The sequence below is a fragment of the Somniosus microcephalus genome, chromosome 25, assembly GCF_052327205.1.
Source record: "Somniosus microcephalus isolate GS21.2 chromosome 25, FLI_Smic_1.0, whole genome shotgun sequence".
Classification (NCBI taxonomy): Eukaryota; Metazoa; Chordata; class Chondrichthyes; order Squaliformes; family Somniosidae; genus Somniosus; species Somniosus microcephalus.
Genome location: NC_141011.1, coordinates 41,374,473 through 41,397,351, shown reverse-complemented (window position 1 = coordinate 41,397,351; position 22,879 = coordinate 41,374,473). Strand labels below are relative to the sequence as shown.

At 42.6% G+C, this 22,879-nt stretch overlaps 1 protein-coding gene across 1 annotated transcript in view; it reads right to left on the bottom strand.

The window, feature by feature from the left end:
• Window positions 1-329: 329 nt before the first annotated feature.
• wrap73 (WD repeat containing, antisense to TP73) overlaps window positions 330-22,879 on the bottom strand; it is a 42,368-nt gene continuing 19,818 nt past the window's right edge. The window contains exons 4-12 of the mRNA XM_085967273.1: window positions 15,686-15,758; window positions 12,961-13,064; window positions 12,055-12,141; window positions 11,115-11,249; window positions 7,888-7,965; window positions 5,756-5,861; window positions 4,241-4,366; window positions 2,368-2,559; window positions 330-2,207 (exon numbers count right to left, since the gene is read on the bottom strand). Coding sequence (XP_085823399.1) covers window positions 2,098-2,207; window positions 2,368-2,559; window positions 4,241-4,366; window positions 5,756-5,861; window positions 7,888-7,965; window positions 11,115-11,249; window positions 12,055-12,141; window positions 12,961-13,064; window positions 15,686-15,758 — 1,011 coding nt within the window. The 3' untranslated portion in view covers window positions 330-2,097. The remainder of the gene's footprint in view (window positions 2,208-2,367; window positions 2,560-4,240; window positions 4,367-5,755; window positions 5,862-7,887; window positions 7,966-11,114; window positions 11,250-12,054; window positions 12,142-12,960; window positions 13,065-15,685; window positions 15,759-22,879) is intronic.

Below are 22,879 nucleotides of genomic sequence, written 5' to 3'. Positions count from 1 at the left end.
GCCATCCTGCTGTGGGAAGATATTTGGCAGAAGCCAGCTGCTCCACCCCAGGAAGGATGATCAAGTCCAGGGAAGGCAATGTAGCACTGTTCCTTGTCCTACTACATCAACACCAAGAGCTTCTCCATGGAGAGTGCATTTTGGATTTATTTTGACCCACAATTTGCCTTACTGCTTAAAGCTTACTTTTTAATCTATTCTCCCATTCATTTACACCCTAAATCCTAAACAACAAAATAGCCCTTAATGCCAAACCTCAGTGACCATCCCAGGTTATACAACAATATAATTTATATACAACATACAGCAATTAGTGAATATACAAAGAGTTTGGTATAAATTTTATTAGAAAAGTTACCATAAATAACTATGTATAAAGCCAATGCTACAAATATTTATATAATACAATCAAATATTCAGTGATGTCATGTTTCAGTCATATACTGTTGAGAAATGTCATCTGCACGTGTACAAGAACAAAAAGATAGGTTTTATGCAATAGGTCGGCCAATCTAGGTTTGATGTGGCTAAACGTTTATTTCACCACAAAAGTATGCATTACAAGGGCCTCATCTTAAGGTTATCTGCGAATCAGCTAATAAATGCACAATCCACACCGACCAATATGTTTGTGCAGGTAATAAACAAATTGTTAACTGCACAATATACAATATGGAGTAAAACATTCACAGCATCAACAGACCTGGGACAATGTCCGGGTCCAACGATGTCGCATTAAAGTGAGCAACACATTGACCTCCCTATGCAGGCAAACCAATGGACTGAAACATCTATTAGAACAGGCTTCAGTTTCAACTAAATCTTTTGTAAGATTTGTACACAAGGCAAGGGGCATCACTGCTGGCATATGGAACACATGATCTCTTTTTGCACCACCCACTGTTAGTATCAAGCACAGTCAGTTAAGATACAAGAGATGCAGCAGACTGCTCCCTCTACTCAGCACGATGGACTGAAATGGCCTCCCTTCTGTGGTGTGTGATTCTATGATAGCTCAACACCAACTCAGACATTGGGGCGGCAATGTTCAGAGAACTGACCACAGAGACTTGTGAAAGGATTGATGAGTGTCAAGGATCATTTATATGAGCAAGACTCAGCAGTAATTAGGACAGTAATATTACAATGAAGTGTGCAATGAGGCTTTGCGACAGTTGGCGTCAGGAGAAATTAATAGAAAAACAGACGCCTTTTATAGAATGCCTCATCACAGCACAAAAGCTTTTCCCATACACTGACTTTTAAATACAGCTATGGTCCTTATGTAGACAAATGCACCAGCCATTTTCCACACAAAGATACGATAAACATCAATGAAATAAATGACCTGTAATTTGCATTTGATGGAGTTGCCCAGAACCTCAAACAAAGTCTGCACTTTTGAGAAACTATATGCACACGATAAATCTCGTTTGCACTTATATATAGCGCCTTTCACATCCTTGGGATGTTCCGCAAGTGCTCTACAGCCAATGAGGTATGTTTGAAGTGTTACGTTGGTTGACTTTTAACGGAAGTGATCCCAAATCTTCATTTAGTTGAGAGCGCTCAGGTTGATGAACACACCAGAGGTCAAATCTAGAGATAATCTGAGATGATGATTTGGTCAAGAGCCCCTGGTTCGGTCACTTCAGCTCATCATTGATTGGCGACTGGACATCTTTCCACAAATAACCTAGCAGCTCAGTCTCAGTTATAGAAAGTGTTGACAAGGGGTCCAACATCAGGCAGAACAAGGATTTAAAAAAATCAACTCCCAAAAAGAAAAAAGGCTTCAATAAAGACTCAGTAAATAAGATCTTATAGAATACATAAATTGTAAATGCAATTATTTTTTTAAATGGCTTTGCTATTGAATCTCTCCACAAAATGATTGTAAAAGCAAATTTCACATTTGTTTTGAACCACAAATTTCCAGTATAAGATGAAAAGACCATATTCCTAAGTAGTTGGTACTGTTGCAGTCGGTCCACAATGCTTGTTTGCTCTCAGCAGGAACACACTGCGATATGGCAGACACAGCTGGAGCCAGACACTAGGGCACGCTTGCACCCTCCAGCTCCAGAGCGCACATCGTTAACTTTCATCTGCGGTCTCCAAATAACACACACACATTTGATCTTTACTCATCAGCACTAAAGAGTCGCCATTGGGATGCCAGTGCAATGATAAAACCTGGAAACTACCTGCAGAAAGGACAACGGAATTCAGATGTTAAAATACAGAAAGCAGAAATGCAACACAGGTTCTTCACAAAGTTCAGTAGTATTTCCGGCATTAGTCAGGAAAATATGAAATACACATTCCCCGAGTCTTCAGCCCCTCTCAGCTTCCCCCCCCCCTTACCTTCAGCTGGAACTTGCACAGACAGGCACCCTGCAGGAGACCACAGGTACACCTTGTTGCTGCCAGTACAGATGGCTAGGCGGGCCCTGCGTGGGTCCCATTGGAAGGATCTGACAGCAGACACTTGCTCCAAAACCACAAACTGCTTCAGTTTCTGGGCATCCCAAATCCACACAGTATTTGGCATGTTATCTGGTGGAGGAAAAAAAAAGAAAGCGATTATAAAATCTGCTGCTTATTTGGTGGATCTATAGGGAAGACAATTTCTATGGGCAAGGATCATTGAGCTCCTTCCTATTCTTGGGATTTCATCGACACACAACCCTGTAAACATCAGAAAAGTCAGTAAAGATTCGGAAAGAAAGTAAGCACCCAAAAAATCCTATGTACTAGTCACCAACAAGGTGAATAAGGAGGAACTATTAAATGGCCATAAATGACGGTCGTGGGAGGGGACCGACAGGTGAGCGCCACAGTAATGGTACTTGCATGTATTTAATTAATTTCCCCTTAAAAGAAACGGAGTGACTGCTGCCAACGAACCAGAACCTGCGCAGAAGCGTTTGGCGCATAAATCGGTGGTGGTTTAAATACAAATGTATAATAAGTCATATTGCCTAAATCTATGGAGCTATGGGTTGGTTTAATAATGTATAATAATAGCATGGGTTGGTTTAATTATTAATGAGATATTTTCACGGGAGGGTTGTGGAGATTTATTTGTATGGAGCGCGAGCTCCATGTGAAGGGAAAAATAAAATTAATTTAAAAATTGACGTTTACTGTGTTTTGCTGGCGCAGATTTTCTTTTCCTGATGCGGCTCTGTTCGGCAGTAGCGATCGCTTCACCGTCCCCTCCCCTCCTTTCTCTCTGGAAAGGTTTTCTTTGTAATGGCGACAATATTTTCTTTTCAGTTAGCGAAACACCGAAAAAACACAAAATGCGCACGCAACTACTTCAACTTCGTTGGCAGCAGTCGCGTCCTAAAAGAAAAATATATATTTGTAACCCAAATTTTGCAAATGGATGTTCAACTAAAGTTTGTGACCCAAGAAAACAATTTCTACATCGATAAAATATTGGACTGATGCAGCAGCGAAGATCAACATGAAAAGGAGCAACAAAAAGTTGGAAAGTACTGCATTTAGCAGATAATCCCTCAACTTCAAGAGTTCAACATAAAATATAGAAAAAGAGAAAACTTTTATATATCGCATGAAAGCATCTCTTCCTCTGGATTGGGGGGGGGGGGGGGTAAGGTGTGAAGAGAGATATATTTTGCATTGCATGATTTAGTATACGAGCGTTGTTCACAGGAAACAAGACACTTGCAGTGCTCCAAGTTCATAACTACCAGGCAAGAGGACAGCAGCAGGGAAACAAGTCGCTCGTCGCCAACAAAAATATACTGAAAATTAACTACCTTGACCTTATCACAGACAGACACACACAAAGTTGCAGACTATTTGCAAAAACTCTATGCAAGAAGCTTCCTGCACAGTAGTGAACAAGCACTGAAATGACAGGAGGCACAGTAGAACAGTCCAAGGATAATTCTGCCTCAGTCTTTCCCTCCCTCCCTGCAGGAGGTGCCCAGCCTCCATCTGGCTCCTGCACGCTGCTGAATCTTAAACACAGCAGAGTGGAAGAAGGGGGAAAGTGCATTTTCCACCACAACGCCATTCCATGTATTGGTCCCTCGGTGTGGTTCACACCATACTGCCTGCAAGATCGGTGCTAATCCCAAACCCCCATCTACAAAAATGTCTACACATCCACTCAAACCTGCCACCCTGAATTGTGGATTGTGGCCTAAAATCATTGAGCTACCAACCCTACCTTTAACCCACCATATTGGTCCTATTAACGTACCATTTCTGGTTGCTAAGAAACGGTTGTCTGGACTGAAGGCCAACATCCCAACACCCAATTTGGGATTTGCTCGATCCGGATCAGGCTTCACTATAGGGACTTGAACTGGAGGCTGGAAAATCTCATCTGAAACAGAAAGAAGAATCAGTAAGGCAAAGACAGAGTGCTAGAACTAGTGGCCCCTGCAAAGACTGCACTGGAAAGAAAGCATTAGAATGGTAAAATTCCTTTAGTCCTTCAGTTGTTAAGTATGGAGATTTGCTGAATGTACAAATTTAAAAAGTTAACCGTTTCTTGAGTAAAGAACAGTAACAAATTAAAGCATCAGCCCCTATCAAAAAAAACCACTAGAAGTACAGAATGTTACAGCACAGAAACCAGCCATTCAGCCCACAGCCTTTTACAGTCACTTCCACTTGGGTCACACATTCAAAGAGCCCTTTTCATTTCCAGGTAAAATCATTCAGCTGAAATCACAGATCAGAAGGAGATTGGTTAGGATGACAATGTCGGAAGCTTCACGTTAAGTGTTCATTTGCTTGAAGTGCAAGCTCAGATACCAAAACAGGAGGAGGAGAACTCAAAGTCGCTAATTCATCAAGCTTCTGCTTTGCTAAAAAAGACTTCTGCTAAACGACGTGGCTGGGGAACTATGCGGACTAACAGTGTGCAAGTCGGTTGTAGCTACTGCCTTGTTCAGCTGCACTCCCAAGAGTGCATCCCCCTTCACATACAGTAGATGTGGTTTTGCATGACAGCAGTCTATAAGAGGAAGTCAAATTAGATTTAGTCAGTTTTATACAATTCAATTGGGATGGGGGGGGAAAAGAGAAAAGTAATAATTGTTTACACAAGTTACTTCAGTTTCCCTTCTTGTCCTCAAGTCATAAGAACATAGTGAAAAATGTCATATCTACATTTACAAATAAAAAAAAACCCGAACTAATTAAAAGCTAAAATAGTCAAGGCAAGTGGGAAGCTGAACCAGAGTGACCAGAACCTCACTGGTTCAATCCCTTCTCTGTGCTGAGTTAGCTGACCTTAGCCATAGCCACAGCAGTGCTACAATGGTGCTCAGCACCCTGGGTTAGGAGGTGGGAATAGAAAGGTGAGGCAGGGTTCCTGCTGCGGATGGCTATTTGCTTCAAACGGAACAGCACGAATTCTGGGTGGGAACAGATCAGGCTCGACTGTGATGTCCCTCGTCAACAACCTTCACTGTCTCAGCTCACAGGAAAAATTGCCACTTTTTTTTTTTTTGAGGTACTGTAGGTCTGCCGATATCTGTGGAACTGTACTGCAGCTTTTCGGATGTGGGGAAACTGACAGAAAACACAGGGGGGAAATAAAATCTATTAAAATCCTTAAAACTTTAAAAAGACAAATATCACCAGTAACTCAACTGCTGTGAGAAAAAAGCTAGCACTAAATGGATAACAGATGGCTCACACTTCCTCTAACCTAGGCCAATGAAGAGAGTAAACGGATCAAACATTCCTGCCCCACATTACTTACATTTACTCTGCGAGCTGAACAAGGAACTTCCTCTAGTTGCAAGTGGAGGAAGGGACAAGACATCACCGCCCAGACCGTGGTGGCTTTCTACCTCCTTATAGATAACCTGTAGGCGAAAAGGGAAGGGTTAGTGGTTCTGTGTCGTTTGTACATTTCTTATGCTGGCTTTCTTTAGTCAGTCCCTGCATGAAGCTAAAGATAAACAAGAGAAAATACAATGTACACGCAGGCTGTCCAGACAACTGGGGAGGCCATAAACAGTAGGGGCTGCCATGCTTATTTATTTAAGTATATGTGGGATTCAGGTGCTGAGCCAATTACTTCAAGATTCGAACTGGTCTGTTCGGAGACTGAGGTGGTTCTTGGCTAATTCAAAGATTGGTACTTTGCAGGGATTAGATCGCAAAACAGATGTCTGATCTAGCCGAGTAGACATTCAAATCCAGCATCGCTCATACTTCTGCAGATCAGCTAGTGATTATAATGTTCGATATCCTTCCACACACAATATAGATTACATATTCACACTATACGTCAGATCATAGCTCGTCTTCCAACATGGCTGAATCATTCCGTCCTCCTGCTTCTGACCAAAACAAACCAAATCCTATTCATCTTTCCTTCATTATTCTGAACCATCAAACTAGCAGAACGTTGGGAGCAACGGGAGCAAACAGATCCCGATTGAAGGGGGAAGGAACCAAACAGTCCTGCAGCACATAGCATGTTCTACTTCTTCAGCCAGTCTGATTCAATCGCCAACCTTGCCTCAATCATTCATCCTGGATTACACTACACTAGAGAAACCGGATCCCCAGCTAGAGGATAAACCTTACTTTAAAGTCAGTACACCGCAACAGAAATGTAACTCTAGCTCACAAGTACTTCTATTACAATTTGGCTGTAATATTTGTTATAGACCTTAAAATCTAATTAACATACATCACAAATGACAACAATTGTCAATAAGGCAGGCAGACCTTGGGCCGTAATTTGCGACCCCCCACAGGTGCATATGCGCCCGTAGGGGCCACGCAAGTTCTGAGTTTAGGCGTGCGAAGCGCATGCGCGAAAGCCTGGAACTTGCGATGTCAAGAATTCAACTTCTGCCCAGCGATTGCCCTTAAAATTCTTACGCCTGGTAAAAGGCATAAGGCCCACTTTTACCAGCGTAAGGGTTTTAAAAATAGAAAAATAAAATTTTATCACTCATTTATACTTTAAAAACCCTGTCCAATAAGGTAAATTTATTTAGCTCTGTTAAAACATATAAAAAGTCTCCAAAAATTTAGTTTTTGTTTAAAATATTTAATTAAATGGCATTTTAATGAATTTTAAATATGTAATTTTTTATTTATTTCATGTGTTCGTGTATTTTTTAAACGATCCCCATTCATATTTATGGGGATTCCGTTTGTACGGAACTCCCATAAGTATGAATGGGGATTCCCTTCTTTTATTGGTTGGGCCGACCCACGTGATCCCAGGGGCGCTTGCGAACCACATGCACCCCTGGGATATGTGGGCCTCTACCCGCGGGTACCCGGTGAGGCCCAGGAGCGCGAATCTCCGTACCTCCCGGACCACCAGGTAAATTCGTAGATTTTTTTCCTACAGGTCGGAGGCATCTGCCCGCCGCGGGAAGCCTCTGCTGCAAATTGTGGGCCGTTGTATAGCATGTTATAATGTCAAAATATCTTGAAGCGCTTCATATAAAGAAGTCGCTGAACTAAAAAGTAATTAAGTAACCAAATACAATTACCATTCTATACCATCAACATCCATGAACAGCAACGAGATGAATGTCATTTTTTGGTGGTATTGGCTGTGGAATGAATCTTGGCCAAAATATAACAGGAGAACTTCCCTGCTCTCCTTTGGATAGCGCCTTGGGATATTTCACATCCCCTTAAAGAGGCAGATGGGATTTGGTTCAATGGCCCAACCAAATAGCATCTATTACGATACAGGGCATTCCCCAGTACTGCATTAGAGTGTCTGCCTAGAATATTTGCTCAAGCCTTCATGTGCAGCTTAAACCGACACTTTTCTAACCCAATGGCAGGTATGCTACCTCCCCAGTTCAAACAATCCCCTCTCCCCTTTAATTTAAAAGAACCACTCCTACTTACACTTTTGGGGTTTCTGATGGTTGGGAGATGTTCCAATTCCACAATCTTCTTCCAGGTCACATGGTTTATGATTCTTACCTAGTTAGATCATTTCAATTAAAATTTACTCCAACAAAAAACACTTCACCCAAAACATTCCACAATAATTAGAGCCAAAACTTTTCAAAAGAGGGGCTCTCACATCTTAGAAAAAAGGTGGATCCAGAGCAGGATTTACCTCTGGAGATTTGTTTACCGCAGTAATGCAAGTCAAGTCGCCAAAGCACCCCACTGCTGTAAGTCATTAGAAGTTGCATTGGACAACCTATCAAAGTGTGTGTGACAGACCCGTGGGGTCTTTAAAATATGGCTTAGAAGAGAACAGTAAATTTGAATTAAAAACAGAAAAACAGTCAGTGAGCACCTGAAAGAGAAAGGTCATGGTTTCCAGTGTGACCACTCCAAACTGCAGTTATCTTTCCCTTTCAGATGTTGATCAAATCTGCTTGCATTTTAAACATTTAAAAAAAAGATGCATTACTTTAAAAATATATAATCACTAGCTGTTTGGACAGCAATGGTTACACATGGATCCAATTTGTTCATGCAAATGCGCGCTCGCCTGAACCCTTGCAAGTATTTTTGCACCACTTGTACTTCTAATTTGAAAATCATGTTTTCACACTACAGGGAATTTTCCCAACCAATGACAGAGATGGGCACAATGTGGCACCTTCCTTCACTCAGTTAAGGGAAAACAAGTGTGTGGGCAAAGTCTACGCTCCTTTCTTTTATTCCAGGCACAGTAGGTAAACTGAGGCTTTTCAGCATTGGAAGAGGATTCCAAGAGGCGATTTTATAGAGGTATACAAGACTGCAAACAGTACAGCAACAGTAAATCTGGAAAATTACTTTAAATTAAATTGCTAGAGAAGGGTAAAGGGATACAGGTTCAAACTAGTAAAAGGTAATTTTAGGACCAATATCCAGAGGAATTTTCATCCCCGCTATAGTGAACAACACATGGAAAGGTCTCCCAGATGGAGCATCATGGAATCATTTAAAAGCCAATTCGATGCTGCAATTGGGGGGGGGGGGGGGGAGAAACTTTAGCATCATTTGGGATAGATGAAGAAAGATGGGCAGAATGGTTTTCCTCATCCATAATTATCTTGGATTTGTGGTACTATATTACCTTATTAAAAAAAAGACTTTGGTGCAACCAAAATACCAGGAACAGACTCATGCTCAAATAGATAAATGAAATTTTTTTGGTAAAAAAACTGATGAAAGTGAATACAGATGAGAGCATTGGATTACCCATTCTCAAATCAGATGGGCAAGTGCCCATTTCATTAGAATAATTGTGAAAAGGAGTAAAACACTATTTTTGCACAATGACTTAAAGCAGGACTCATTGTAACATGGGGGGGAAGGAAGAAGTCAAATCATAAACCACTTCCTGTGCACTGAAAATTGGCAAAGCAGTCAGTATCTGTGGTTTGATGCTACAAGGAGATTAGGAAACTACAGACTAAATCTATGCTCAACTCTGCCAGCTTTATAGTGCACTCTAGGTCTTGAGACTGCATCACTCTCCTATATTAGGTGAGAGAGTCATGTTTCCTGTAAACTGGCTCGATATTTCGTGCATGTGTAGACTTCCCATGTCAGTATACATGCACGAAGTGTTAGCATCGTAATATTGCACTACGGACAAGTTAAATGTTTGTCCACGCAATTAGTAATGACTTTGTGTCACAATGTAACTATCAACAAACACACAGCTGCTGCTGAAATAGTTCACTTACTGGCGGCGATATATAGATGCAAGTTGTTGTTTCAGAACAGATTTTAGCCAGCACAATGTCAGCGTTTGCAGCATGGTGAAACCTGCCAAGCTCTGAAACAGATTCTAAGCGATCCTGGTAGATAGATGGTTTGAATAGTTTCAAATCAGCATCATTAATCTAGTGCTTACACTACGATGGCAATGACAGGTAGGGCTACTGATAGGCCGATATCTGAGCAGTGACCAGTGAGACTTCTGATGCACAATTTCCAGCAGCAAAGTGTGCTACACAACTTGTGTGTAGAAATTTGTGGCATTTCTCACAGGATATCACACTGTGCCATGTCACTTGCTGTAACTTTAGGTAGTGTGGGGTGTTCTTCTACATGTGTCTCAGCAGACCCTTTCACCACATGACACAACGTTCCTGATAAAGAATTTCAAAAGTGGCAGCATACCTGTATTACACAAATATTTAACTCAAACAGCAGAAACTTGAGGCTAGGTCCTCTAATTTATGAATGGGTAAAAAAAAAATGCAGTTTTGACTCTCCCACATGTTAATTTATACATACAAATGGGAAGAGGTAGGAAAATGAACAGTTAAAGCTCCAGATCGACTTCAGGTTTTAATTAAAATACTGGAATGGCCAAAGGACATGCGATACTGAGAAAGCGATGCTGTACTCCCTCATCAGCCAGTCTATCTGCACAAGCTGGGAATTGCATTAGATTATTTAAATGGGCTAATCAGAAGCCAATAACTCAAATCAGCTTATCGAAGGATGTCCGAGTACAGGGTCCCCTCCATATGGGATACAATCAAGATCTCTCTGTACACAAGATTTAGCTATTCAGGCTTTAAAAACATGTCCAGCTTAAAAGCAAAACTCCCAGATGGCTACCAGTTCCAACATCTATAAAACATAAGCCTTCCCCACCTGTGAAGGATACATTGGATATAGTGGAGGGAGGCCATTTGGCCAGTTTTAGCTCATCCATTAGAATCAAACACGTACATTCCTCCCATCACCTCAACTGAGTCTTCAACCCAAGTCTAATTCTCACTCCTCTACCCAGAACACCATTCCAAGTTTTGATCATACTTCCCCACCATGAGCCGTCTAGGCCCCAAGCTCTAGAATTCCCTCCCTAAACCTCTCCGCCTCGCCCCTCAAAACCCTGCTTAAAACCCACTTCTTTGACCAAGCTTTTAGTCACCCCTCCTAATATCCCCTTCTTTGGCTCGATGTTAATTTTTGATCTGACTACGCTCTTCTGAAGCTCCTTGGGACGTTTTCCGACATTAATGGTGCTATATAAATGCAAGTAGTTGTTATGTGGAGAAGTTCTTTCTGAAATCTGTCCTAAACTTTCCTTTCACCAGTTTTAACCGATTCCTGCTGAGATCTGCCAGTTGGCTATTAATTTCGCTGACCTGCATCACATCTCTTACCTTTTCATCATAACTCCCAATGGCCAGAAACTGGCTGCTTGGACTCCACGCAACAGACTTCACACCGAGAGACCACTCGTACGCGCTGTAGGTGGACAGCAGGCGCCCGTCCAGTGAATACAAGAGAACTTTATACTGGAAGGAACAACACAGGTTACTCAGTACTGAGGGAGAGAAGGGGACTAACAGTCCCACAAAGCAATTTTATACATCAAAATATACATGGCTAATTTGTGTTTAGAAGGTGCAGAAATAAGAGGCATTCCATGTAGAGTTGAGAGCAGCACAAACTCAGCTCTGATTTTCCTCTATAGGAGATCGATATTGGGTAACCTGTATGCTTGTGCTGCTAACCTCTGCCCTTCGCCCACAGTTAATGTTGAAAGAAAAATAAATAATCTTGCATTTATGTAGCATTTACCACGTCTTCAGGATATCCAAAGCATTTCACAACCAATGAAGTACTTTAAAGATATAGTCACTGGTATAATGTAGCAAACGTGGCAGCCAACTTGCGCACAGCAAGGTCCCACAAACAGCAGCGAGCTAAATTACCAGACAGTCTGTGGTAGAGGGATAAATGTTGGCCAGGACAACTCTCCTGTTGAAATTCCCTGCTCTAACAAAAGGCCAAGAACTCACCATATAGTATTGCAGTTACGACCGTGTCTCGTCAATCAATTGGATACTAAGGGAATCATTGGATATTAAGGGAATCAAGGGATATGGGAATAGTGCAGGAAAGTGGAGTTGCGGCAGAAGATCAGCCATGATCTTATTGAATGGCAGAGCAGGCTCGAGGGGCAGAATGGCCGACTCCTGCTCCTATTTCTTATGTAATAAACACCTTGGACTCCAAAGATACTTTGAAAATGTTTTACATATTTTAAAGACAGGCATCTTTCAAGCTGCAATATCCCTTTTCAGAGCTGCCACTCACCTCCAAACAGGAATCCCAGACTGCCAGCACACAGCTGTTGGGTGACCACTCAATACCAGCCAGGTCCTGGGTCTCAGGCTCAAAATGCTGAACAAATTACACACAAGAGGATCATGAATAAAAGACAGTTACCAAATCAATGTTAGAAAAGCCTGACATCCGATTTTAAACAACAGATAATTATTTCAGACCACTTACAGGAACACTCCAAAAAGGTAATAGAAGACGACAAACATTATATATAGACTCCAGCATTTTGGGCGTTGCAACTCAGAGATGCTGGGAGGTGCATTATAGGAATGCAAATAAAATGCTGCATCATACTATGCAGCGGGCAGCATGATGGCTTACAGTACATCTCTCTTTCTTCTGGGACGGGTTCAAATCCAGTCCAGAATAATGACATAAAAATCTCTCTACAGGCTGCAGTCTAAGCTCAGTTCCTGAAGTGTACGGATCCACAGCCCACGTGGATTGGCAGTCCTGCTCAGATGGCTGGCTGGGGAAGAAATTGAACATTTCCCATTGGTGTAATAGGGAGTCGATTTATTTGGAGCGATATAAAAAGCAGCTTAACCTGCCATCCAACCCATTCTGTACACGATTCAAACTGCTCGACACAAGCACTGGGTGCAAAATGGGGAGGAAAAATGTTCCATTCCCTAGCACTGGAAACCCTTAACCTCAATGAACAAGACCTTGCTCCTGGTATACCACCAATGTAGTGCTTGGAAAAATAGTATTCCATGGGCACAGCGCACTTTTTGAAGCTCCTGAAACTGAGCACGAATTTAATGGAAAGGTTCCGGAACAACATGCACAGTGTAAGGATCAGTACTGGGTCACACCGCTCTCGAAGAGGAACAATGTGTGTGTGTGTTTTTTAAAAATATAAAAGTTAATTACCCGCAGCAGCTGCCACTCGCTGCACACAAAGATACTGATGTAATCCTTGCAGTCTCGCCTCTCTGCCAGTGCCATATAGCGGCCGTCCTTGGTGAAATCCATCCCTGAGGCCATAAACAAGCATTTAGTGCGTGGCATTTTATCAGACTGCCAAAATCTTACAGGGTTTTAAAAGAAGCTACACAGGGAAATCCATCCTCCACACAATCACCTACAGTTAAACTAAAGCCATTTGAGGGTCAAAACTTCTAATAAAACCTTTTAAAAACAAGCTTTCAAACACTTATTTGTACCCTCCCCAATTTTATCCCCTTCTTTCCTGAGGGCACTGAGCTACACTTCCATGGGCACTGGCAACCCCAATATCTCACCCAATTGGCCATTCTAAATGTATAAGCCTCAACATTGAGGGTGTAATTTTAACCTAATCCTCCCAGCGAGAAGCTGATGGGATGGGATTGGATCGGCCGCCCGTTTTACACCCTACCCGATTTTACTTTCCCCATTGGAAGTGTAAAGCAGGTGGCCAATCCAATCCCATCAGTTTCCTGCCAGGTAGATTAGGTTACGACTACCGAATGTCAGCAGGCTATTGAACCATGGAAAGCATCAGAACCAAGTCCATTTCTGCCTGCACACAGCATCCCCACATGCACTTTTTAAGCAGAGGTCACTAGGGACCTTGACTAATTTCTCTCTTCCCTAGCCCAAGGGAACTCAAGTCAATTAGGGATAGAATTGTAAAGCAGAGACGTTATTTTTAAATTTGTGTAGAACCTTGGTTAGACCATACCCTTGAGTGTTGTGCACAGTTCTGGTCTCCATATTATAAAAAGGATATAGGGGCATTGGTGGAGGTGCAAAAAAAAAAAAAATTCACAAGGATGATAGCAGAACTGAGAAGATATAGTCGTCGGGAAAGGTTAAACAGGCTGGAGCTCTTTTCTCTACAATAAAGGCGGCTGATCGGTGACCTATTGGAGGTCTTTAAGATAATGAAAGGTTTTGATAGGGTAGACAGAGAAAACATTTCCACTTGTGGGCAGTCCAAAACTAGAGGTCATAATTATAAGATAGTCACTAGGTACAGGAAACTGTGCTATCCGGAGGTTGAATGTCCAGCAACTTCGATCTAACGGCAGAAATCAGCAGCCGTTTTGGTTAGGTTTTTTTTCTTCTCCTAGCATTCTTTTCACAGGCAGGCTCTGGAAAGCGTCTTTGTAGCTTAGCAACAGCTTCAGAGACGCTTCCAAGCTACTGGGCCGAGTGTTTACAAGCTGTTGCTGAGCAAGTGTTTGTGGTCAGATACGGCAGGCTCTAGAAAGCGTCTCTGTATCTTAGCAACAGCTTCAGAGACGCTTCCAAGCCACGGGCCGAGTGCTGACAAGCTGTTGCTAAGCAACAGTCTTTGTTGTCAGATACGGAGATGAAAAGCTCCTATCTGATAACATTGACGCTGGTCTATCCGGAAGTTTTGAGGCAACAGCAGTAGCTCGGTCCCGTGGGTGCCGGATAGCACAAAGTTTCCTGTAAAGAAGTTACTCCTGAATTCCCTAAAGAGTGGTAAGAATGTGGAATGTGCTACCACAAGGAGTAGTTGAGGCAAATAGCAGATACATTGAAGGGGAAGCTAAATAAACACTTGAGGGAGAAAGGAGTAGAAGGATATGGTTAGATGAAATGGGGCGAGAGGAGGCTCCTGTGGAGCATAAACAGCGGCATAGACCAATTGGGCTGAATAGCTTGTATCTGTGCCGTAGACCCTAAATAATTGTTTATGATCAAGTTCTGCTCATCATACAATAGCAAAATAATGCGGATGCTGGAAATCTGAAATAACAGAAAATGCTGGAAATACTCAGCAGGCCAGACCTGAAGCGTTAACTCGGTTTCTCTCTCCACAGATGCTGCCTGGTCTGCTGAGTATTTCCAGCATTTTCTGTTGTTATTTCTGCTCATCATATCTTTCAAAGCCGAAACATAATCCACAGCATTCAAAGGCGCCAACTACACCTAGTGGCTAAAGTCAGTATTGCACAATCTTTCCTTTGTCACTCAATACAGAAGATGAAAGCCTACTTAAGATTGACTGGTTTCTCGGAGAAGTGAAAATTGATTACAAGGGTAATAGCGTATAAGAATTACAAAATCCAATTAGTGAATTCTATTAATCTAAAATTTGTTTTCTTAAATAATTTTCTCCTTTTCAACCATTCAGGGCTGTTTCTTACTCTTTCCCTCGTCCCTGCCAATTTTTACTATGTAACCAGCCTCTAGGAGAGACACAGGTCAGCTGGAACAGGCACATACTCAATCTCTCCTCTGTATGGGAAACCAGTCTTCTCAAAAAGCAGCCTGGTTAAGATCAGCAAAGTTGCAAGAAGTAAAAAAAGTGCAGGCAGACAAAAGTGCCCCATTGTTTTGTGATGTGGGCACATCAGGATTCAGGGTGCCCTTCTGGGATGCTACCTTTCAAGATTCACTTTTTTTCCAAGCAGATATCATTGGACAAAGGTTTTTGGTAAACCACCTCCCCCCGCCAAAAAAACCAAAATGGGATAAGAAATCAGAAACTGTTGTACAAATGATAGCAAGAGACCAAATAATGAACACATTGAGGATTGTAGGTATAAGCAGAATCAATAACCGGTTTACAACACGTCCTTCTCAATTCTGCTCAATTCATACTTATCATCCTTCAAAACAGGATCGCTCATCCACTTACCGTGCTGACAGGCCTTGGGATACTTGATATAAGATACAGATTTGGTGCACAGCGACCAGACGGTGATTCTCAGCTGTTGGGCGAGATAAACGTTTATTTATTTTGTTGCCGCAGCATGCGTAGAACGCCGGAACTCCGACCCAAACGTGACCCCATAGAAATTAATCTGCAAGCCTGCAGGCTACACTTCCACACCCCACAAATCCCTTCCTAGCAGCTGAAATTACAAGAACTGTATACAAGAATGTAATTTGCAGCACCCAACCCATTAAACTATTAACCTTAAATGTACAGTTTGATCAAAAATTCAACATATTTTTACAGTAACGAATGTAAAGACATACACCAGTCATGTCTATCTATGTCGAGACTTTTATAATGACTAGCGTTTCTCTTAACTCAAGCACTCCAACTTTTAAGTCCCTTTCTGAAATTTGTTACAGGTCTTTGAAGCTTATCATTTGCAACAAGTCTGATAACAAAATCATACTGGATTTTGAATGGGATGGGTGGGAGGGGGCTGGAGTTTGAATTGGAAGGAAGTTTCCCCAATGGTTCAGTGGGTAAAGGTATAGTTCTGAGCCAAACACAGAGTAGCAGGTATGACCCATGCCGAGTTAGCTGGAGCAGCAGAAAGTACACTACACTTGACCTCAGCAACCTTGGGCCAGGGAATGGGGAAGGGGAAAGAGAAGCAGAGGAAGTGGCCAGGGTTTCTGCTTCTGACAACTACCCCAGTGGCCCCATTGAAAAATGTATATGTGGGGGTATCAGGTGAAGACAGCGTCAGATTTGGCTGTGGTGCCCCTCCACAGTTGGCACTCTCATCCATGAAGAATGGCCACTTGGGTGAGCTGCCAAAAGATGGACAGACCAAATACATCAGTGCACTCAGGAAAGAAAGAGGCAGAAAACAAATAATGCTAGGTGAAGGTGCAAAAACTGCTACCAAAGAATGCTGGATCCTGTAGAGTAACCTGGTGAGTCACTCAACACAGTTTTTAAACCTTCTTCAAAGATTAGTGGTAGCACACACTTTAAATAAAAAAAGGTTCTCCTTTGATTTAATTTTCAACACAGTATTTCTAATTATCTGAACTGGTATACGAAGATGACCAGAACAGACAATAGGCATACACACAGAATACTGATGCAGTGATTGCAGTAAAGAGTTAGCATGTTTCAGTCCCAGGACAGTGCAAGCAACACAAAGGAGCATTGATTAAAAATAAAACTGCTAAACATCTGAGGGGTGCTTCCCCACCCCCTCCCCTCCAGCAGGTAGATACACTATACAGGTGGCAGTGAATCAAAACAGACCACATATTCCAGAGTTGATTCCCGACATGGGTCGAGCTAGCCAATCTCCGCCAGGGTTGCCACAAATGGCCTTGGCAAAGGGCAGACAGCTCCTGGTCCTGGTCCAGCATCCGCCTGCTGCAATTAAGTAAGTGTGAAATGTATCAGGTGAAGCTGTGAATAACTCCTCAGAGGTTCAGTGCCCAGGCTCATTTTTGTAGAATGCCGATTTAGCCAAGGTTTCAGTCTTTGAGTGACTTCTACCCATAGAACCCATTCCCCTGCAGGATCAGCAACTTCATGAGAAATGGGCAGGGGGGGGGGGGGGGGGAGGGGGGGGGGGAAATCTGCAGGTAATACAGGTACACTATCCCTTATCCGAAAGCCTTGGGACCAGCTGAGTTTCGGTTTTCAGAATTTTTCGGATTTCAGAAGGTATTATTATAAGACTGGGAAATTTGTATTTAATATAAATTGTAAAAGTTCAGGCTACCTCTTGCGACTGTTCCGTGTCTCAATCCCCTTCCTGCTTCTCTGGAAAGCCGGATATCGGCTGACTCCTACTAAGCTGGCCTGCAAATCAGGTCGGGTTGGGGGGGGGGGGCAAATAATATCGGACGGGCCGCGGTTCGGGTCGGGTGGGGGGTGGGAAAAAAAAGAATATCGGACGGGCCGCTGCAGCTATCGGACGGGCCGCTGTATTGTTGGGTTCACTCTCCCGGTACCTCCTTCACACTGCCCGGCTCGGCCTGCAATCTCCTACCCAGGAGGGAACTCTGTGACCCTCTGCCCTGCTCAGCGTAAGTCGTGCGCCACTCTGGTCATGTCGTGCGCACGACTTATGCTGAACGAAAAAACTTTCGGTTTTTAGAGGTTTTCGGATAAAGGATAGTCTACCTGTACTGGAGTTTGCTAGCAAAGCACCTCAAATGAGAAAAAATTCTTAAGACCATGCCTAGTGTATAAAAGCTGTCAGGTGTCTAGTTTTTAAGATTCCAAGATATCCTGACCCCAAAGATTTTACTGATTTTTTTTTATATATAAAAAGCTGAGTATACAAGGAACCTTTTAGTTCCAGCTGTAGAAGAGGCATCTCTCAGCTGTTGTTTTACAAGAGAAAATGATCCTGAAATCTGCCACTATACAGCCACTTTTAAAATAGAATACAAGTTGCTGAGACTCTCCAAACAGGGTAACTCGATAAGGCAAGACTGGGTGCCGTTTGAGGGATACTAAACTCTGACTGTTACAACCAAGGAAAGATTTAGACTCAATTTTAATTAAATTCAGTAACCAAGGTCACTGGTTTTCCATTTTCATAGAAAAATGAACAGAATCATGGAATGTAAACCCAAAATCATCAGTAAAAGTATTGGAATCCCAACTGATTAAATGAAACTGGACTTATTCAGTCACCATTAACCAGTGTTCCCATTACCATTTTATTTTTGAGATTCTTCATAAATTAAAGGATGCTGCCCATTCTGGCCTGCCATTGTGGCTGCAGATTGGGATAACCCCATAAAATCCACTGCAGTTGTTGCTCATATCCCCAAGTATGGGTGGAACTGCTCCATAAGCCACACTGAGTGGTTTCATCTGCAGTCATTGTTTAAAAAAAAATCAATGATTCACAGAAGGAATGAGTGTCTAGGAGGCAGCGCTAATGGTCGCTCCTAACCTCAGATGCTGGCTTTCCCACCATGTGCAAAGAAACCTGCAAATGCCATTTGAGCAAGATATCTTTTAAGTGAACATATCTCAGATTTACCATTCCTATCACGTGTCCGAACAATAAAGGTCCCCTTGAATTCCCCTCCTCAGACACTTGGCCTCAGTAAAAAGTAACCAGGATTTAGGATTAAAGTTTGTTGCTGCACCTCAGAATTGACTGAATTCCCAATAAAACCGTAAGCTTTTCACTTCTGGCACAAAAAGCACTTTTGGACCTCTTTTTTAAATTTAAAAATCACTTGATGGCAAATGTCTGGATCGATGAACAAATGAATGGGAAATAGAGTCAATTCCCAGTTTGTTTTGTGGAATTAATAAATCAAACATTACTTATGAAACTTGATGCTAATGTAGTTCCCTCTGCCTTTACAAAATACACAATAATCTTGCTCATTCATTTCACTGTGCCAAGCATGGATTCAGTAGGAATAACTGGTTTCTGAATGTGCAGATGAGCATACGTACACAGATTTATTCCCTCTTTACAAGCAAAGGAGCCAGTCAAGTTTATTTAAAATTACATTATAAAGAATTTTACATTCAGATACATGGTGGAGGTGGAGGCAAGAGAGTCCCAGGTGGGCAGAGGAAACACTTCAAGGACACCCTCAAAGCCGCCTTGAAAAAGTGTAACATCCCCACCGACACCTGGGAATCCCTGGCCCAAGACCGCACAAAGTGGAGGAGAAGCATCCGGGAAGGCGCCGAACACCTCGAGTCTCTTCGCCGGGAGCAAGCGGAAGCCAAGCGCAGGCAGCGCAAGGAGCGCACGTCAACCCAAGCACCCCACACACCCGCCCCTTCAACCACCGTCTGCCCCGCCTGTGACAGAGACTGTAGGTCCCGCATTGGACTCATCAATCACCTGAGAACTCATTTTTAATGTGGAAGCAAGTCATCCTCGGTTCCGAGGGACTGCCTAAGAAGAGGAGGCTATGGAAAATTAGCCCCGATTTTAATTTAGACCAAGAAAAAAAACACAGGCAAAGTTTTTTAAGCAAAGTTACAGTAATGAAGAAATTAATGGCACTGAAGAGTGACAAAGCCCCAGGACTGGATGGTTTCCATCCCAGGGATTTAAAGGAAGTAGGCGAGAACATTGCAGATGCCCTAACTATAATTTTTCAAAGTTCTCAATTCGGAAACTGTTCCTTTAGAATGGAAAAATTGCGCATGTCACTCCGCTGTTTAAGAAAGGAGAGAGGGGGAAACCAGGGAATTATGGACAAGTTAGCCCAACATCTGTTGTCGAGAAATTACTAGAGTCTATAATTAAGGATAGAGTGACTGAACACCTTGAAAATGTTCAGCTGATCAGAGAGCCAGCATGAATTTCTTATGGGTAGGTCATGCCTGATGATCCGGATTGAATTTTTTAAAAAGGTGACTGAAGTATTGGACAGGGGAATGTCTATGGATGTTATTTACTTTGAAAGGCATTTGATAAAGTCCCCCATTAGCTAAAGTTGAAGCTCATGGAATTAAAGGCAAATTATTGAACTAGTTGGGAAACTGGCAGAGTGGCAGAAGACAGAGAATAGGGATAATGGGCAGGTGCTCAAATTGGTAGGATGTGACTAGTGGTCCAAGTTTGCCAATGACACAGATAGGCGGCATCGTAAGCAGTGTAGATGGAAGCATAAAATTACAAAGAGATATTAATAGATTAGGCGAATGGGCAGAACTGTGGCAAATGGATTTCAATGTAGGCAAATGAGAGGTCATCCACTTTGGACGTAAAAAGGATAGAACAGAGTACTTTCTGAATGGTGACAAGCTAGAAACGGTGGAGGTCCATGTACAGGAAACTCTTTGGTATCCGGCACCGACGGGACCGGGATGGTGCTGGTTGATTAAAAATTCCGGATGACTGAGAGGGTTATCTACTGAGGCTATTTTTAACAAGCAAAGAGTCAGACTCCTGTTATTGAGGTGTTCGGACTTCTGACAGTGCCAAGAAGCCGAGTAGTGTCAGTTTGGAGAACTAGCCCCACTGACTAACTCGGCCACCGCGGGAGACTCGGACTCGGCAACATTGCCGGTTATTGAGGTGTTTTCGGAGTATGAATTTTGCTGGTTAATAGAGAATTCCGGATATTTAGGTGCCGTTTAAACGAGAGTTTCCTGTACATAGATTAAAATGTCATGGACAGGTACAGCAAATAATCAAAAAGGCTACTGGAATGCTGGCCTTTATATCTAGAGGACTAGAATACAAGGGGGTAGAAGTTATGCTACAGCTATACAAAGTCTAGAGTCATAGAGTCATAACGGCACAGAAGGAGTCCATTCAGCCCATTGAGTCCGTGCCAGCTCTCTACGGAGCAATCCAGTCACTCCCATTCCCCCGCTCTATCCCCGTAGCCCTGCAAATTTATTTCCCTCAAGTGCCTATCCAGTCTCCCCTTGAAAACAGTGTGTGTGTCTCCGCTTCCACCACTTCCGTCAGCAGCGAGTTCCAGGTCCTCACCACTCGCTGCATAAAAAAGTTTTTCCTCACATCCCCCTGTATCTCTTACCCAAAACCTTAAATCTGTGTCCCCCTAGTCCTTGTACCATCAACTAGTGGGAACAGCCTTTCCAAACCGGTCATAATCTTGTACACCTCTATCAAATCACCCCTCAACCTCCTTTGCTCTAATGAAATCAAATCCAGCTTCTCCAACCTGTCCTTGTAGCCAAGATCCCCCATCCCAGGAACCATTCTGGTAAATCTCCTCTGCACCCTCTCAAGGGCCTTCACATCCTTCCTAAAGTGTGGTGACCAGAACTGAACACAATACTCCAGTTGTGGCCTAACCAGTGCTTTATATAGATTCAGCATAACTTAGACCACATCTGAAGTACTGTGAGCAGTTCTGTGCACCACACCTTAGGAGTGTAGCATAGATTTACCATATTGATACCTGGACACCAAGTTTTAAATTACAAAGAGAGAGATTACACAAATTAGGGTTGTATTCCCTGGATTTTAGAAGGTTAACGGGTGATTTGATCGAAGTTTAAGATATTAAGGGGAACTGATAGGGTAGATAGAAATTATTTTCGCTGGTTGGGGAGTCTAGGACTAGGGGGCATAGCCTAAAGATTAGAGCCAGGCCTTTCAGGAGTGAAGTTAGTAAACACTTCTACACGCAAAGGGTGGTAGAAGTTTGTAACTCTCTTCCACAAACAGCAATTGATTCTAGGTCAATTGTTAATTTTAAATCAGAGAATGATAACCAAAGGTATCAAGGGATATGGGGCAAAGGCAGGTATATGGAGTTAGGTCACAGATCAGCCATGATCTCATTGAATTGCAGAACAGGCTCAAGGGGCTAACTGGCCTACTCCTATTCCTAGGTCATAAGTCAGTGCCTAAAGACAGAAGCACAGCCATAACAAACTCATTCTCTTCCTTCCATCCCCAGTCCTGATCACAGGAGATTTAAAAATCTGACTGGCAACTTTGACAAGAGTTACTATTAAAAAAAAAAAAACTCTTTTACAGAACACCACTAAAACTGTGGTTAGTGTTACACATCTATGAAGAACTCGGGTACTGAAGGAACACAGAACTTTTACCCTGTGGTTATTAGTTCTCCAAACTGTTCAACAACCGTTAGTTGTACACCAGCGCTCTACCTATATACGAAGTTCTGCTATGCTCTATGGAACGCAGACAGCGTCTGCAGCTGCACAACAGAAAGTTGGAAGTGGGGGTGTTTTATTTTAAAATAAAGTGTTAAAAATAAAACGCCACAATGACTTTTTGAAATGAGGCTAATTTCTTTGTCAAATGGAGACCAGCCGCACCAAGTCTCCTCGCTGCCAGGCCGTTCAGACAAAGGGAGGAGCTGTGTGTGTCCCTGCGCAGCTCTATTAAATTCAATAGAGGCTATATGCAAATTGCCAATGTCATATACACAACACAACAGACTTCGCTCTAGATCAACACTGGCACAGGGAGCACACAAATCTAAATTCTCCCTCTTTAGCCAAGTCAAACATTCACATTTAGTCAGACTTGCTCAAAAACATTTTGAGCTTGTAACTTTTAAAAATTCTAAATAAAAATCTGGTTTCGTACCATCTGTAAATAACGTCAGATGGCTAATTGTACTCCAGGGCTGGTTGGCACCAGCCACTGTTGGAGAAACATTCCAACAGGTGCAGTGTTGG